Genomic DNA, 18544 nt, shown 5'->3' with positions numbered 1-18544 from the left:
TGTTTGTTTTATATGGTATATCATAGTCTGTATGTTAAAATACGATACGGTAATTGAGCTGTAATTCTTCAGTATCGGTTTAAAAATGTACATGTATATTTTTTATCTTTGTCAAGGCTAATAATTAAATATATAATATTTATGTATCGTAGATCCGCATGAAGCAATTGAATTTACATATTCATTGAATTTTTATATGTGCATCATTGAGTAATTGATATGAGTACAGATGATTCTTACAAAGAAATGAAAATCTTTTAAAATTCTATTTCTATATAATCATCTACGGTGACTGTACAAATATGAGCACATGATACCAATAGCCCGTAAACCGTGGTTACCATATACTTATACTAAAATTATCGTTCTTTTGTCCGAATCAGGATTTGCTAATTCCTTACATAATAGAATTCTCGGTGGCATTTTGAGGTCTTCAAGAAATAGGCGATCGTCTCGCAATAATATCAGCGATTTGCAGTTTTCATTTACACATCGTACAAGAGTAGGTATCTACAGTAATATTATTTTCAGCCAGTTATCGGATCGGTAATAATTTTGTCGTTAAACTTAAAAATTCCTAAAATATAACGCCAATCCATTACCCATACACGAAAAAATAAAAATAAAATGAAAGACATTCAATTCTGTCGAACATCAGAGACATTTTACCTGATATAAAAAACATATTTCTCATTACCACGAGTTGTGGAGAGGAACCCTTGAGAACCACTCAAGCTCCGTATTCAAGTTACGTAATCGCACATATTTGACGTTGTTAATTATCTAACTATACTTCATCAGGATTATATTCATATGCGATTTGCTATGAAAGAACTGAAACCTCGTAACCTGCGATATGGTCATATGCAGAACGAGCAAGATTTTCATGTAAGATTTGTATCAGTGAATAATTGTTACCTTTCAAATATAGGAAAGAATCTAATTGCAAATAAATGACGCCTTTGCATTGTTCGACTCTTTTCAGCTCAATAATAATTCATGTTTTCGAATCTCCATTCGTAACATTAAATATGTCAATATAATTCTAAACAATTGAACAGAGCGATCGCAATTCGCGCGATTATCCACAAGCGATCGATTTGCGTAAGCTTATTTTATTTATCTTCTTTTCTTTTTTTTCGGTTTTTCTTTTTACTGAATACATGTATGTATGAAATTGATTATTTCTAGTAACGTTCTCTCCCATTCAAAATCCGTGGCTTACTCTCATGTTAACAAAACTATTGGCCTTTATGCTGCTTTTTGAATTGACATTACGGTATTTTCAATATAGTTTCGATTAGCAATGCTTGATGAGTTGGTTAAATTGAAAGAAAAAAATATATTTGGTCAATTGAGAAAAATTGTCTATAATAATTTTGGTACGATGACGATTGCTTGTTGAACATCAACGGACCGATTCGCATAATGGTATTGAAACATCAATTGAATATATTAGTGTTATGGGTGATTCTGTTCTGTGATTTTTTACGTCCAGCACCGTTTACTGATCTTCAATACAAATAATCAATTAATTTAAAACATCTCTATGGTAATACGGTCTACCAAACGTACTCCACAAACATGGATTATCACATTGAAATGTCAGTATCGTGGCATGTCTCATTCTCGGATTCATCATGAAAGTAATCACCTTCTTCGTCAATGTGAAACTTTCTAGCAACGTTGCGGTAGATTTCAATGTGCAAGGTTATTCCGCAAGAAATTATCATCGAATCTATCAATATATCAGTTTATCATTGAATTATTGATTAATAAATTTGGTCCGCGGTATAAATCAATGACAAATTTGATCATTTTTGCTGATGGAGTATCTAACTAAAATTATTTTATATTAGCACCATGGACAAACATATGCGTCTATACCGCAGCGTGGGAATTTTTGAATTATGTTCTTACTTCCGCTATCTTAAGGTTGAAGTGAATTGCTTCTGTACACTCATGTCTGACATCGAATGAAATGAGTGTAAGCGTGAAAAAGCCAAAAATATTCACCTTTAGGAAGAACAAATTTTGAGGTAAAAGAATCACAGTTAGAAGAGAATCACCCCTATGCGTTTGTCAGAGTCCGGCTGATATTGTGATTAATTTTTACTATAAAGCACGAGAAACGGAATGGGCCCAATAATTACAGGTCTGATGCCATTTATTTGCGATGAGCATCAAAATCAAATCACAGATATTGCGAAAAGTAGCCATATATCGGTATTATATGTATGTGGGGAGTTGCAGAATAAGAAAATCGTCCATCGAGTTTACGTGAAATACACTTCCTGTGTAAATACTTGGAATTTTTATTGACTCGAACAAAATGCAAAATGTTTCCAAGAATTCGTTCAAAGTATAATTGTACACGTATATGAGTAGATTATGGCCAGCTGCAGCTGGTTTTGTCGATTGTTTGAAAATGACTAATTTGAATTATTCTTACCTGCACCATTTCAAAGCTGAGAATTTATTTTTCCATAATTCTGCCATATGCCGCGGTGTCTTGTGTTAATACACGTGAAGTATATACATGTACGCATAGATACGTGAGTACCTTAATCCTTTTCTGTGTAGTATCGAAGCCTATTTGAAAATGCACAGCGGTTACCCCTAGGGGGATTCCCAGCGTTCTTCTTCAGCCGTATACCTACTTTTATACATATCTATAGATATTGGTATCTACCTGTGTATTAACCATACCTGAAGTTACGCGCCTAGAACTTTCCAATAATACATCGTTGGTGCAGATATACCTGCGATGTCCTTAAATTTAGTTGTAATCACGTTCATTAGAAGGCTGCGTTCTATTGTCGTATTATAGTTGTAAGTACAGCGTATTAGTTCATCCGCGTGGCAATCAGCTCTGTGTAAATAAAGTAAATCGAAACGACGATTCTTATACAGCGAACGCTATCGCGCATCGGCAGGCACGGGCCAATTCTCCCTTCTCTTCGGAAAAGTCGCGGTATTTTCATTATTTCCAGATTAACTAACTTTTCTATTGTTCAAAGCCGTGGAAAATTCACAAGAACAACTTATATATCCTATGTGTCATAAGGAGCACCTTGTAGGTATGCGAAATTGCCACGCATCTGCCATAAATACGGCGAATTTTCTCGGCCAACTCCATAGCAAAATTATAATGCTCCGTGCGTAGGTACCCGAAAACATGACAAATACTCGATGAGTCTCTCACCTAGGCATCGAGCAGGTAGAAAACCCTCAACGATACTGTCGTTGAAAAAAATTTTACCCGAAACTACCTCCTTAATGTTTGTATGTATTTCTCTGTACAATGATCGCCACTTCAAACGGCCATCTTTTATTTTCTGTTTTTATCGATAAGGATTAATATGATCGTATAAAAATACTTTTTTGACAAATACAAATTCGCCACTTTTAATAAGTAATACACAGCTACAGTAAGGTGGTCTATTCATAAAATTACAAACCAATATTTTCCAAAATTATATGGAACGTCGTGAGAATTATTTTTGACAATACTAGTTACGGTAGTTTGTATCATCTGTGATTTTAGTTGGCCAACGAATCGAGTAAAAAGGAAAGTATTTGAGGCTATATCTCGAAAAATACGGGACATACGGCATTTGAGCAATAGTTATATTGCGGAAATAATGAATAATATATGATAGAAAATTCGAAAAATATCAAGACAAAATTGACTAACGACATCTTCTGATTTCAATCTCGATGAAAGTGTACACTCCCGACGTAAACTCCTATACGAGTACGCTTCGGACGACGCTGAAGCAGGATGGTGAATCGGCTGTAATTTACGATTTCAGAAGTTTTCAAGGTCAAAATGACGCTTTGATGGGAGATGATTGCGTGCCGACTTCATATTCGCTAGTTTTGCATTGACTCAAGGTATGAAAAAATCTCCTAGGCTCCGTCAAAATCAATGAAGGCGAATGTCACTCACAATTAGTAATTCCACCGGCATTTGGTAACAGCTAACACCACATCTTGTTTTGCTCCGATGATCTACCGCGATTGCATTCATCAAAAAACATTTCTCTCCATATTTGAATTGGAGACATCAACTTGTGTAAACGATTCAAATATTCCATTAAATTCATGACTAAATAGAGTACAATTTTATGTACAACATTCTAATCGACAAATGCATCAGCACCAAGAAAATCACCAGTGGCTGAACTTTTCTTTCTTCCCAAACAATTATAGGAAGGAAAAAAAAATTACTCTCAGGTTGGCAGAATACGTCGGTGAAAGTGGTCAGGTGTGTTAACAGAAAATATTGCATACTTTTTCTGCGAATTTTTTATACAGACGCATATGTATATTGCACACATACATATATATATGTATATATAGGTATATGTATTAGCCTGTAATATACTTCATACAAGGCATGCAGCTTTGTAATACACTAAAAGAACTTCGCTAACATCATATACGAGAAGTAAAATTGAAATAATAGCGATACGTTGTGTTATGTATTCGTAATATGAAATCCGGCACGCATTAAAGCATCGTACATAATTTAATGTATATGTATGTGATAAAAAAAAATAAAAAACTGTGCTATGCTAGCAGTGCATTGAATATACGTGTATACATATGTGTACAATAGTTTTTACGGGCATTTTTTATGCGAATAATAAAAGTGGAGTGTTCGGTCTGGGGGTCATTGTGGCGGGTAGCACCCGTCAGAAATATCAACTCTGGAATACCGGTCTGGTGATTCTCGTATATGAAAATGATGGATCTCTAATCCGGAATTTAAACGAACATTGCGCGTCTTGTCGAATCGTTTTTACCGTTAGTTTTAAGTTTCACATGGACGGTATTCGGAGACTCGCAAATCCTACTCTCAGATCAGCTAAATTAGTGGCACACGTACAGCTAGCAAAAACATATGTATACGCGCAAAAAGCAGGTTCCATATGGAAACCAATGAACTATGCGATAATGATGTTCGCGTCTCGTTATACCATTCACAGGATATAGAATTTGCTTAATGAACTTAAAGATTAAAAAATTCCATCTTTATAGCCGATATTCAGTGAGCGTAAAAAAAATAACAAACAAAAAAAAAAAAAACAAAGAACACGTTCGAAACTGCACAATAATCAGATTTTATCTATTATAGCTCGAGGCGGGGACTAAAACTGTAAACAAAAACCAGGTTTTATAATCTAGTCAATGTAATACCGATACAATTTAACCGACGATATAGTTGTATGAATATAAATGTGATTAAATAATCGAGTCTGAATGTCGAACGGATAAATATACGATGAGAATGAATAATAGGTTCTTAAATTTACCGGACAATCCGGAAATGCATCGATCCTCCGTCATATTATCTGCATGAACGATTCTCACACGACCATAATAAGCCTACGGTGCATAATTATGAAGTTTATAAAATTGCTACCTTTCTGTCCCACGTAGACGAATAATTATACATCTAAGTAACTAAATTACATAATTCACAATATTTATAAATAAACAGTATTATAAAACGTGCATAAAAAGTCTTAACATTTACGATGATTCTTTAATTAATTCTTGATTGGAAATAGCAGCTTAACGAGCTCTCTGTGCAATCTCAGTCGAACCGGTGCGAATATAAGAATATAATAAGAACATATTTGCGTGTACTTATATAGCTGTTTTATTTTTGATTTTTCTCTCTCTCTCTTTATTAAGAGTCGATATCCGTATTTTGTGGGCTTATTCTATACACCATTCGCAGACGCTCTGAAGAGTATCTATTAATTGCAAGGAAAAAAAAAATCGTGTGCCAAATTTTTTATAAGCTGTTAACACGGTTAGAAAGTTTTGGAACAGGATGTGTCTACTTTTTGCGGATGACACAATACGATCTTCGAGACTGTCGAGTCTAAATGTGGAGAAAAAAAAAATTAAAATATAGAATAACAAGTCTCGTGAGAAAATTACTAGTGTTTGTTTGTAACTTGAGAAAATATTGTAGAAATACCATACGATGTTCAGGGAGACCGAGTACATTTTTCCACTCCATTGGAAAATGTGTAAAATAAGTAAACAGATTTTATCATATACAGACCGGTGTTCAACGATAGCATGGATTTGCCTAATTATCATTTGGCAATCAATTTTCAATTATTTTTATTTTTCTTACAAACCGCTGTGCTCGAGTACGGATACATAAGAAAAAACAATAATGCTACGATTCCGACAAACGGTCGGACATATAATCATCAAATAAGGAGGCAAAAGTTCAAATTTTACAATGCAAGTACGTGCTTTCAATAAATCGATAACCATCATAGGCGTAACAGTAGCTATTCAACTTGCCTTTTCAGGTACTGAAGATAAAACAGATAAATTCCAATTAGATTTTAAATAGAGACTACAATTTTTTGTGCCTAATAATTATAGTACAGTAGGTCCAATTTCGCAGGTGTGATCAAACCTGTCCAATGTATATTGGGTATCGTTGAAATGATAGCAATCACCTATGAACAGCGCCCGCTTAGCAGAAGACAATGTTAATCGCAATTGATAAAAAGAAAGCATTTTATGGACTTTGCTTCCAATGCTCATTTTGTGTGACGTCTACGCATAAAGAAGTAAGTTCGTTTCGTTATAAAGTGCAAACACCTCGACAACTTCCCCAATTACGATTGCGATGGACGAGATGGAGGGTAATCAAATACTCGCAGAAGCTCTTAAGGAGCAGGTAATTTTTATATATTTAATCATTGTTTTATTTGATGGTTTTTTTTTTCATCACTTACGATCATCTTTTGAGGTTATGTCTACGAAGATGGTATAAGTAATTATCAAACTTTGTAGCATGTTCTGTAATTTCATTCAGGAGAACGTTTCGTTTATCATCACATGTTGAGGTTTTTGCGTACCCAGAGAACGGAATCATTAAACCATTCTTCACGAGTTCTTTCCAAGTAGTGTTCAAATTCATAGTCGCAGCTGCGTTCGAAATGACTGAGCTATAAATGTGCGCAAAGTAACACCGCGCATTGAAGCGCGCAACTTTCCGCAGCAACGATAATATGCTAGGCGTTCAAATAGTCAGGTGTCGTCGACGTTTATCCAATGCTTTCCAGCTAATTTAAACGAACTCTCAAAACGGGAATTAAAACTCTGCGAATATTTCGTTTCGAATGAAAAAATTCTAACGGACTTCTAATTTCAAATCGATTCGCATAACAAGCTCGGATTCGTGTAGAATTTTATATATTGACGATATATGCGAGAATCGCTTGTCACGAAAAATGGGATAATATTTTATATCTTTAGTTCCGTCGTGCATAGAGGAAGTTAAATGAACCTGCTGGCTATTATTCAATTACGAGTACCTGCAATGGTAATTTGCAACATCGAATGCTCGGTTGTGCAGATTATCGTGCGACGTTATTAGTTTGGTAATTATCCTTGTAATCACCGACGATAAGCAATCGGTATGAAGTTGCTCATGTGTTAGCTTCGCGTCGAAAGCCAGACTTCTCATAGCTACGTGAAAAATTTGATATTAATTTTACCGAGTTAATTTTTTATAAATAAAAAGTAAATGAAATAGTGAAATTTTTTCACTTTTACCCAACAATGTGAAGGGGCTTAAATTAATCTGATCAATACTCGTCACGAAATAGTTCCTAAAACACGTATCCGTTTTATTTTAGCCGGGGTTTTCACCCACCTACGGGATTACCGATTTTCAATTGCTGTTTCAACAACGCCGCTTACATTTTAGTTTCCCGAAGTTTTACTTATGTAGGGTCTTGGAAAAGTACGATACCTTCGACCCTGCACCCTTGAGAGTTTTAGGGAGGGTCTATCTACCGACTCTGCAACGCTCCATTACTCGGAATTTTGTTTAGTGGTGCCACGTGTTTAATTCTCTACTACATATTCAACTACTCCAGCTGCAATGGAAAAATCCGAGCGCGATAGTAAAAAAAATTCATCTATTTTATCATGGCCATACTACGTGTATAATCATAAATTCTTATGAGCCATGCACGTTTCGTGATTATATTCGTTTAAGGCTGTACAACGTGAAAAAGCGCAAAATCGGCGAAGAAAATTCTGATTCGAATAACAAAGCGTTTTGTTCATTTAGTTTCTTATTTGAACATCAACTATGAGTTGGAACAGAATTTTTTCAGAAACAAATTTCTTCACGTACGCGCACATGCTGCATTACGCGATGCCGGTGATAGGCGCGGTACTCGTAAAACTTGTATTTTTTCCGCTCTCGAACTGTCCTTGCTTCGTATTACGTGCACATAGCAATCGCATTATCACGGACAAAATTTACGTGTTCCATGACTGTGACCAATCTGGCGAACACCATACTCCAATGATCAGCTATGAGCGAGCCTCGAGGATCATCAGATTACTGCTATGCTGTTCATCTTATATAAGCAAATTACGTAAAAATTGCTCCCATATCACGCGAGGGATATACATATACCTATACAGGCATAAAAACCTAAAATCGACACGCATAGCAGCGGTCGATCGAAAGCCCACCCAATAATCTGTAAATTGTAATACGCCCAAATGCAACGTTCAATCCATGTCCCGATGAGAATTCCATCTACTTATATATTTTTATGCATTTCGCATTATATCTGCATTTGCATTACGGACAAACGGAGCGTGGCGATTTATTCTAGAACGGCACCGTTATTGCGATGATTTAGTTGATTGGTTTCGGATTTAGATTAGTTTCCTGGTAGTTCCATAGCGTTAAGTCTTGACTGACCCTGTTCGGTTTTCGATCGTTGTACACCTGCGCTGTCCGTTCAATCACCGGAATTTGCCAAATGACCGCTGTAAACGGAAAAGAGGCAACAGGCCATGTCGCCCCCCGCGGTGCGTCGCTTCTTCACCACCCTAATAACAAAACCGACGCACGTTTCCGCCGCCCTTTACACAGGTCACTTGAATACCTATTTATGGTATACATACCCATATACATACATACCTGGGTACTTATACTTTTCCGTGTAACGTGCCAACAATGAGGCTTACGAATCAACCTAAGACTAGCCTGTTTCTCATTACCCACCCCACACCCGGACCCGACGCGGTTCTCGCATATTTCAACCCTGTAACAGAAATAATAAAAGTTATATGATTGACGAACATATTTCTTGAATCAACTGAACAGATTTTACTTTGGATCGCCACATTTCGCTCAATTGTTAACGAATTAATTTTTCGTTAGCGGTGCGGAATCATTTCTTTCTGTATCGCAAAGATCAGCATTGTAACTATAATATCATGCATTTAACTACTGGAATATAATAATAATCATGCCACCTGTAATTTATTCTCATCTATTTCATGAAAAATTATTACATTGCAGGGGCTGGAATATGTCTTTGGGATAATGGGACATCCTGTGATAGAGTTGGCGTTGGCAATGCAGGTTGCAGGACTCCAGTACTTAGGTTTTAGGAATGAACAATCGGCATGCTACGCTGCACAAGCTTACGGATACCTGACAAGTGAGTGATCTTTGTGCATTTTATACTACTGACCATGATTCGGTTATGAATCTAGGTGATTCGAATAACCTTGTTTTCATAAATTAATACGTCATGATTTTATCTGAAGACTGACTCGAGGTGATAGAATTCCGAGGAGTCTGCCAGTTATCAGCATTTATTATTGTTCAAAGTAAATTGATTTATTTCAGAAATTTAATTTATTAATTATTGCGCAAAAATCAATCGGAAAATACGTTGTTATCCTATGTACTACCCAATTGGAACTGCAGACCTTCGGTTTTTTTACCTAATATAGTGAACGAAGCCGTTAATGGATCATCGTTTGTATTCAACAAAACTCTTTATTGATAGAAAAGCCGGGAGTGGTTCTTTGTGTCTCCGGACCGGGACTACTTCACGTTACGGGAGGTATGGCCAACGCACAAGTTAACTGTTGGTACGTATACTAATGTATGACAAAAGGGAAATAATTATTTGGAAATACAATCATACACGTGATACGATTCGTTCCATTTCTTCGATTATTTTTTTTCGTACCCCTTTTTGACATGGATCGTTCACATCGATTTTATCGGATTATTATTCACGATTTTTATAGTCACAGTAACGCGAAAAATACAGCGGGGGTGTGAGCATTTTTCAAAATAGAATGTGTTATAAGTGATAGATTGGCTCTTCAGATCATTTCATACTTAGATTCTTACCAAAATAAAATCTTTCTTTCACAGGCCAGTTTTGGTCATCGGAGGATCCTGCCCACAAGATCATGAAGGAATCGGGGGGTTCCAAGAATGGCCACAAGTTGAAAGTAGCCGCCCTTACTGCAAATATGCTGCCAGGCCACCTTCGGCTGCACTTATACCTCTTCATGTTGAGAAGGCTGTTAGATTGGCAACTTATGGTAGACCTGGTAAACAATTCACATTACTGTATGAGGTAATAATATTTGATCAAATTCTTCTGATGATACATTATGCAATTTTACAGGTGCCACATACCTGGACATGCCAGCTACGATATTAACTCAAAAAGTTCCAGTAAAGCGTATTGCAAAAGTTGGACGATGTCCACCACCTCCTGTCATATACCCTCAACCAGAGCTCATAGAGCAGGCAGTGAGTCTATTAGCCAATGCTAAGAAGCCACTAATTATTGTTGGAAAAGGTATTACAAAAAACATGAAAATATTAGTTGTGGTGAATGTACAATACCTGGCGTTAGAAGACATAAAAGAATCGCAACTTGGCTGATTGAAACAAAACTCTAATGATTACAGGTGCCGGTTATGCTCATGCCGAAAAAGAGGTTCAAGAGCTCATTAATTCTACGAGCTTGCCTTTTTTGCCAACACCAATGGGTAAAGGGGTGATATCGGATACAAATCAGAATTGCGTATCCAGTGCAAGAACCTTAGCATTACAGCAATGTGATGTCATACTGCTTTTAGGAGCTAGATTAAATTGGATGTTGCACTTTGGTCGCCCGCCGCGTTACCAGAAGAATGTAAAAGTTATCCAAGTATGTTTACTACCACAGAAATTCCATATACTCTTGTTGTTCATTAATGACGAAAATTTGCATTGAAAGGGAGTATAGTGCACCGATGACTAAAGAAAATATTTATTATTGCTTTAAGTAATAGGAACCTGTTTGCAGGTGGACTTGTGCGCTGAAGAAATGCACAACTCTTTACAATCAACTGTAGCTATACAGGCTGATATCGGGCCAGTAGCTCATCAACTATCACAAGCATTTAAAAATCGCAAATTCAATTTAGCGCACACCAATCCATGGTGGAAAGAGCTAATTGCCAAGGCTGATAGGAATAGAAAAACTGTTGCTGTAAGAATGTTTTGAACTTTCGTTCTTCGCAATCTAAAGAAAATAAAGTTTGAAAGAATATTTCCATTACAGGCTATGGCACTCGATACATCACTGCCACTAAATTATTACACGGTCTTCAAACACATTCAACAAATTATTCCGAGTGGTGAGACATTCAGATTGATGTTCCTCTATGATTACAGAGGCATGCACAATTGAAAATTTGACTACTATTTCATATTTTAGACTCCATCATTTGCTCCGAGGGTGCTAATACAATGGATATCGGTCGCACTATGTTACTGAATGAGCTACCAAGACACAGGTTGGATGCAGGAACTTTTGGTACAATGGGTGTAGGTCCAGGTTTTGCTATAGCGGCTGCTCTTTATTGTAAAGACAATGCTCCAAAAAAAAGAGTCATTTGTGTCGAAGGTGATAGTGCATTTGGGTTTTCTGGTATGGAAGTTGAAACCATGTTTAGGTGAGATGATATTGGAATTTACTCAAGTTACATGCTTCGCTTCTGGTTCCTCATATACATAGCTTAAATTACTTCAATTCTCCAGATACAAGCTTCCGATTATCATTATAATTGTCAATAACAATGGAATATATGGCGGACTAGATAAAGAGACGATGAAACAAATACAAGATGCTGGTGAAGCGACACAAGTGTAAGACATCAGTAGAAGATAGCTTGGCATTTGAAGTTTTATTTCCCGAGTTTTCAGCAAGTACGAGTAAATTATTTTCATTTTTATAGGACACCACCGCAATCACTTACCGCTGAAACGAGATATGAAAGAATGATGGAAATGTTTGGAAGAAGAGGTCATTTCTGTACAACAGTATCAGAGATTGAAACTGCTCTCAGGACGGCCTTAAAGGTGATGTGTTTCCAGGGTTAAGCCTCTTCCATAAATGAGATGGAGTAGTACTTATAATATGGATTATTATTTCAGGTAACTGACTCACCAACTATAATCAATATCTTAATTAATCCTGCCGCGGATCGCAAGACACAGAGCTTTAGTTGGCTTACTGAATCTAAACTCTGAGAGTTGGAAATGAATGTTTTATATTCAATAAGGAGCTCTGAAATTATATGAATGTTGACAAATCTTCAGTTGACGAATTATAGAAGTGATCATGTTATTATACTCATTATACATGGACCAGTTCAGAGATTAATTTACTTTACTTTGTTGACTTGATCCAAAGTCTAATAAATATTTCATATTCCACATTTGGGTGAAAGAAGAAAAAATCGGTATTATCAATAAATGAATAATCAAACTATGAGCTGTTTCAATTATTAAACTGATGGGTATTGATTATACTGTGGCGTAAGATGGAATATTCCATGGAATGAAAGGTGATCAAGTAAATATCACCAGCACTTCATCTATGTGACAACGATTCAAGCATTTCGGTGATGTATTGCATAGAGACTGGAGCCAAAGGATTTGACGCTGGATTATCCTCATCATGACTTGGTTCCACTACTGTGATGCCAACACTTGTTGCTAACGAAGACAAAGACTGGATTGCATTGCTTTGACTTGTATCCAAAGGTCCATCCTTCTTTACATAGTCGTTAATATCCTGTAGCTCTTCTTTTCTAGAAATAATTAATAATGTCTAAGATCAACGAATATTCCAGAGGAGTTCGGTATCAGTTCATAACCCAGCTGAACACTTGAGACTGGACTTACATTGACCGAATGAGTTCGTTTATTGCGATCAACTCAGCTTTTATATCCGCTTGTACGTCTGTATCCGAATCTTTTTGCTCCATCGTACGTACGTACGTACGTACATAGATCACCCACAATCGTGCTGTCCTGAGCTATTCCTATTTATTCCGATTACCCGTCAACAGCCTGTCATCGTGGTTTCATTTTGAACTTTTTGAAGGATAGAAATAAAGCAAAATAAAGTATGAACCGCGCACCAGTGTGTCTCTTTCTAGTAATCTGACTGGGAGTCGGTGCTGGTTGGCGACCTGATACTCAAGGAAGAATCCTTCGACGTAAACAGGATGGGTTCGCTGGGTTCAACTTAAGAACGACATACTCCCGAACGTAGATTCGTTCAGTGCGGTCAGATCCCACCCAACGGTCTGCCCACTTTACCCTCTCCAGGTTACCAAACAGGCTATATCTAACTATAAACCAACCAGCAGGCCCTGGGCACTTATAAATTCAAACATTCAAATGTCAGTAGTTGCGAAGTAAAGAGTGCTGTAAGAATATTGATAATATTACAATTTGTGACTTATTTATTTCCTACTGCGCATATAAAAGACTGGAATAAGTGAACATACATAAGTGCAGAGGAATATGGACGACGAAGTATCAGTGTTACCGCCAAAGAAAAGGAAACAAAAAGGCCAGGTGAAAAAAATACATAAAATTATATACGAAATATAATTTTATGTATTATAATTGAAATATTACCACCGTTTTAATGTATCTGAAACAATTTCATTTTAAATTTTTTACAGACTGTTCACAGACGGGAGCGATTGATGATCGTGAAGTTGTACACACAAGGATCTCAAGGTCGAGGATCCCAGAATATCAAAAAGGGAGGCAGATGACATATTGTCCAAATAGACAGGGTTTGGCGTATTCAGCATTAAAAATATGCAGGTAAATGCAGGTAAAGTTTCTGCTAAAACGTAGCCAGGTTCGACCTTAAAATCCCAAGGAGGATGCATTTCTTCGCGAGTAGATAGGAAACGAGAAGTCTGGACCACGCGCCCTACCTTACCGGCCGAGTGGGTGACCTCGTACCGATCTTCTCCCTGCTTTACCGACTTACTGACCGCGGTATTACTCGATATCGATTTTCATAGTTGTTTTACCGACATCGGTATCGACTCTATGATCACTTAATACCGATGTCCTACCTATTTTACCGAGCTCAGATATTCGCCATCCGATGTTATATCTGTCGTACCGATCTCAGCAATTCCGTATGCGAATCGTTCATGTACTGGCACGCATTACCGATCGATCGACATTCAACCGACAATGGTAAGTAGAATCTTACCGATATTATACTTATTTTACCGCGGTCGGTAAGTCGGTATAATATCGGTACGAGATCACCCATTCGGCCGGTAAGGTAGGGCGCGTGGTCCAGAACTCTCGTTTCCTATTTACTTTCGCCATAGATATATTGAATGCAACCTTTGCGACGCTTGGACTATTTGTTTGCTGGATTCAAAAGCGAGAGCAAATGCTCCGCGAGGCGCCAGCAGCTGCTTCAGGGGCCCTGGCAAGATCCCAATTTTCAGATTTTTCGCACGCTCCTAACTGCTGATACCGACGGAGGTTCACGCACGTGAAAAATTCGTGTGTTGGTAAACGCAAGATGAGTTGTCGCTAGTCAGGCGTATGGAGTGGCCACTTTCGTATGGAACTCTTGGTATTCCGTTCAAAGAGACACCAAAAAAGGTACAAATACATCTAATATTTAAAGAGACTACAATGTTGATATTGTTTGACCTTCCAATCCTTTTATAAAGCTCAGATTCAAGTGCTGGGCCGGAATATACGATAATTTATAGCTACGGGACTGGGTAGCGGGCGTGGCTTCCCCCACCCGACTCACTGGCCGCTCAAAGCTGCGCGAAGCTGTGTCGTTCTTGAGTTGAACATACGTACACAAACCGTGATCATAAGTGGCACATGTAAACACGATGCGATTTGATTTAGGTTCGTGCAAAATATCCCTAGTCGAATTTACAGCAGCGCCACAGCAGAGGTGGGGGGATTGCATCGACCGGCCACGATCTGTTATGATCCACGGCGCGTTTACCGAAAATATTAGAATTATCTGTCGATAATGTCGTAGAAACCATGACTGATGTTGTTATTTTCGATCAGAGAAATGATATGGTTAATTAAATAGGATAGAATGATCTCCGTCGATGACAGAGTAAACACTTGCCATTGATGCATTGATGAAGGAAAGGACAATAAACGAGACGCATTAAGGATATTTGCATGCTAACTTCTAACTGCTAACTGCTTCAGACTGCTAACGCGTCTCGTTTATCGTTAAATCATCGTTGAATGGCTGTGTCAGTTTTGTGAGGTTAACAGTGATCATGACAGATCGTGGCCGGTCGATGCGAGTCGAGCGGCGCCGAATTCCCCCACCTCTGCTGTGAATTCCACTAGTGATATTTTGCGCCAGCCCAAATCAAATCGCGTAATGTTTACATGCGCCACTTATGATCACGGTCTGTGTACGTACTTGTTTTCCAGCGGATAGTAGGTTGTTTATGACAAACGGATTGTTCAGGTCAAAGAGGATAGGTGTGGATTTAGGTGACAGTGAAAAAAGAAAAATGGAAAACAGGATTATTGAAAGACTCATCTAACGAGTAACATCTATTTGTAAAGGTGTTCTTATAAATTATACATCACAAGAGTACATGAAATGCATCTTTTATATTAACAAAATAACTGATTATAAATAAGTAATTACAGGGTAATTGAATAGTTCTTTTTTTTAGCAATGCGAGTCATATCTGTCTAAAATAGCAGCAAAAAATTCAAAAAGCTAGTGCTAGCTGATCTTTAAATTGCGAATCGTGTATTATCTGATCAAGGTTGATTTCTTCTTAAAGATTGAAGAGGATAAGATAATTGAGCCAAATATGTTCATATACGAGCAATGGTAGCTGCTGAATCGGTATATTTTATCCAAAAATAATATAATCATTTTGGTATTCTCTCTTCCAGAATCTGAGGGAAATACAGGGAGTTGCAGATGTACCTGCCCAATTTCGCATTGCACATCAACGAGTAAGATTAATTTTTCACCGATCTTACACCGTGTTCATACAAAGGTATTGATACAACAGAGAAAATATACATATATGTAGATCAATTTACAAAACCACTGTAGGTTTTAGCTTTGTCAACTAGCTCATTTATGTGCAGATTGTAAAACAAATATATTCACTCTGATAAAGGCCACTCTTCCCACTTTCATGAAACAAGTATTTTCTGTTTTGGACACATTTTTTGAGAATTGGAGCATTTGCTTCAGTGTAAAGAAACTGTGCAAGATCTTTGACATTTACGTATCTATCTACATTGCAAATTTCGATTTCGAATATGAATTACTTACAACAATGTGTTTAATTGAAGACATACAATATGCATGAATCACATTTTCAATAAAATTTTCCAACTATTGCCACAAGCTATTAGACACTTGTGTCGAGTAAATAAGAAGAGGGACTACAGATTATGTAGTACATACATATGTATGTATGTACATAAAACTCGCGAGGTTGATTATCAATCACTTTGTAATATGATGTGGAATCGGGCAAATTCTTCATAAACGGTGTCTCGAGCCAAATAATTTGTGTAACTATATCTTGGACATTAGAGGGATCATAATCAATTGCACCAAGCATTCATGTCACATAGTTTCGTACACTGAAACGTTATACACATTTACCGTTCAGCACTTTAGGTATTTTCTAGTAACGTGAATTCAGTTACATTAGTTGCATTTGTTTGATTATTTGTAACATTCGACTAGAGTACATATTGTTTCAGTTACAAATCATCGTCATTACTAAAGTACAGAACAGTCATAAGCATTAGAAGTTGTTCTTACCGACTGTGCACGAAATGTTTGTCAGTAAGCTATATTTAATTCCCATGATCAATTATGTCACTGAACAAAAATAACAAACTTCTAATTATTCAATCCCCCAAGTTGGGGCATTGATTGAGTTGATACTTGGGAAAATATTACCAGTAAAAAACTTATAGACATAGGAACAGATTTTCAGACATTACATATTACTAATCACAGAGATTTTTAGGGTGTAATTAATTCGTAGAAGACATTATGGAACAATTTAATACACTTCAACGGTCACTTCTGACTGATATCGCCAGAAATTGTCGCAGACACCATTTCGAGCACAGCCATAATCTTCACTAATCAAATATGTGCAGAGTAATTTTTTTATTACCTATATGTGTAAATCTTTTTTTAAAAATATAATGACTTACAAACTGTTTAAATCCTATTGTATGTATATTTCTTACCACTTACTAAAATTATTCACAACTATCTTCGACTCAGTGTAATCGACCTTATAAATATAACTAGAGGACGTAATTATAAAGAATGTACGTACGTACCATCATTAATAAACTTTTTTCATCACCCATAAAGTTGTCGCAATATATCGCATCATCTCTATTTTCTATGATACAATGATTTCTTAAAGGTACTATTTTTTCCACCAACTTAGGTTTTAGACATGATTTTATAATCAGCGATAGGTATAACATAAGTTTCAAAATTATGGAAAGTATTTATTTATAAGTACCAGCATAAATGTTGATTCGTCCGATTATATCAAAGCATGACATACCTCATTAGATAACTTGGGTCGTTGACAAATATTAAAAAGGACCTCAGAAAACCTTTTAGTTCGAAGTTTCTTGTAGGTCAGGTAAAAGTACAAATAAATAGGTGTTAATTTTTGCTGAATTGCATAAATGTATGACAATTATTGTATCTGATTCTTCACTGTAGTACTGTAGAATTTGAATAGGTCCAACATTTCTCTATACATCAACTCATCAATGGGACTGATTTAGGCCATATTGTGTCATGTTCAATACGTCTTTCAAATTAAGTGTAATAGTTACACTCCTTCGTACCAAGAATCAGGCACTGGAGTTCATATCGAATAACATATGTTTGAGGAAATAGGAGATCACTGCTCAGGCCTTCCGAATTCAGTTCATATTGCCTGGACTCGGATAAATGAAACAATCACTCTCTGTGATCTTGAATGGTGATAAAAATATGTAGCAAAAACATGTTTTGTCATATGGTGGTGCCCCTTTCCAAGAGTACACATTTTCAAGAGAGTCTGGGGGGGTCTTGGCGTGGTACAACTACCCAACCATCCTCCCCTGAAACGGCAGAGCCCATAGCTGCTGGCGAAGCTCCGGGATTACCTCCTCGATGGCCTTTCATGATTTGTAACTGCGTCTTCAGACTCCAATATAATTTCACCAAAGATTCCTGCCATTGTTAAAAGCATATTTTTATCACCACTCATTTATAAAATGATAAAATATTCTCACGGGTAATTGTACTTGAAGTTTGAAGGGTTTTTAGGAAAATTGCGG

At 36.8% G+C, this 18544-nt stretch overlaps 3 protein-coding genes and 2 long non-coding RNA genes across 9 annotated transcripts in view; 2 read left to right on the top strand and 3 right to left on the bottom strand.

Moving 5' to 3' along the window:
- Positions 1–6130: 6130 nt before the first annotated feature.
- LOC110116910 lies at positions 6131–10659 on the bottom strand. The gene is made up of 4 exons (XR_002305603.2): positions 10523–10659; positions 10229–10451; positions 8996–9119; positions 6131–8904 (listed from the first exon to the last, which is right to left on the bottom strand). It is a non-coding gene; the product is annotated as an uncharacterized LOC110116910 (long non-coding RNA).
- Positions 6584–12650, top strand: LOC105684491 (2-hydroxyacyl-CoA lyase 1). The gene is made up of 12 exons (XM_012397873.3): positions 6584–6721; positions 9380–9521; positions 9876–9960; positions 10253–10434; positions 10512–10688; positions 10801–11042; positions 11181–11366; positions 11439–11514; positions 11595–11832; positions 11918–12025; positions 12115–12238; positions 12314–12650. Exons 1-12 carry the CDS (start codon positions 6671–6673, stop codon positions 12407–12409), a joined length of 1707 nt encoding a protein of 568 aa, XP_012253296.2. The 5' UTR covers positions 6584–6670; the 3' UTR covers positions 12410–12650.
- On the bottom strand, positions 12287–13396 carry LOC105684492. Its single transcript, XM_012397874.3, has 2 exons — positions 13067–13396; positions 12287–12972 (listed from the first exon to the last, which is right to left on the bottom strand). Exons 1-2 carry the CDS (start codon positions 13147–13149, stop codon positions 12753–12755), a joined length of 303 nt encoding a protein of 100 aa, XP_012253297.2. The 5' UTR covers positions 13150–13396; the 3' UTR covers positions 12287–12752.
- Positions 13397–13548: 152 nt separating this feature from the next.
- Positions 13549–16969, top strand: LOC125500641. 3 transcript variants are annotated; one of them, XR_007278060.1, is made up of 4 exons: positions 13549–13747; positions 13858–14005; positions 14533–14815; positions 16112–16969. It is a non-coding gene; the product is annotated as an uncharacterized LOC125500641 (long non-coding RNA). The 3 variants fall into 3 exon arrangements; XR_007278062.1 differs by having other exon boundaries at positions 13550–13747; positions 14656–14815; XR_007278061.1 differs by lacking the exon at positions 14533–14815 and having other exon boundaries at positions 13557–13747; positions 13858–14015.
- LOC105684435 (mitogen-activated protein kinase kinase kinase 7-like) overlaps positions 15728–18544 on the bottom strand; it is a 10500-nt gene continuing 7683 nt past the window's right edge. For all 3 annotated transcript variants that reach the window (XM_012397764.2, XM_012397763.3, XM_048654125.1), the window contains one exon: positions 15728–18437. In XM_012397764.2, the coding sequence (XP_012253187.2) occupies positions 18273–18437 (165 nt within the window). In that variant the 3' untranslated portion in view covers positions 15728–18272. The remainder of the gene's footprint in view (positions 18438–18544) is intronic.

The sequence above is a fragment of the Athalia rosae genome, chromosome 4 (genome assembly GCF_917208135.1).
Source record: "Athalia rosae chromosome 4, iyAthRosa1.1, whole genome shotgun sequence".
Lineage (NCBI taxonomy): Eukaryota > Metazoa > Arthropoda > Insecta > Hymenoptera > Athaliidae > Athalia > Athalia rosae.
This window is presented reverse-complemented; position numbering and strand designations above follow the sequence as displayed.

Excerpts from the sequence above, each read along its gene's own strand:
- LOC105684491 (XM_012397873.3), top strand. The coding sequence starts at position 6,671 with ATGGACGAGATGGAGGGTAATCAAATACTCGCAGAAGCTCTTAAGGAG. Across the intron at positions 10,689-10,800 it reads ACTAATTATTGTTGGAAAAG|GTGCCGGTTATGCTCATGCC; the intron begins GTATTACAAAAA and ends TAATGATTACAG. Across the intron at positions 11,515-11,594 it reads TCAACAAATTATTCCGAGTG|ACTCCATCATTTGCTCCGAG; the intron begins GTGAGACATTCA and ends TTCATATTTTAG.
- LOC105684492 (XM_012397874.3), bottom strand. The coding sequence starts at position 13,149 with ATGGAGCAAAAAGATTCGGATACAGACGTACAAGCGGATATAAAAGCT. Across the intron at positions 12,973-13,066 it reads AACGAACTCATTCGGTCAAT|AAAAGAAGAGCTACAGGATA; the intron begins GTAAGTCCAGTC and ends AATTATTTCTAG.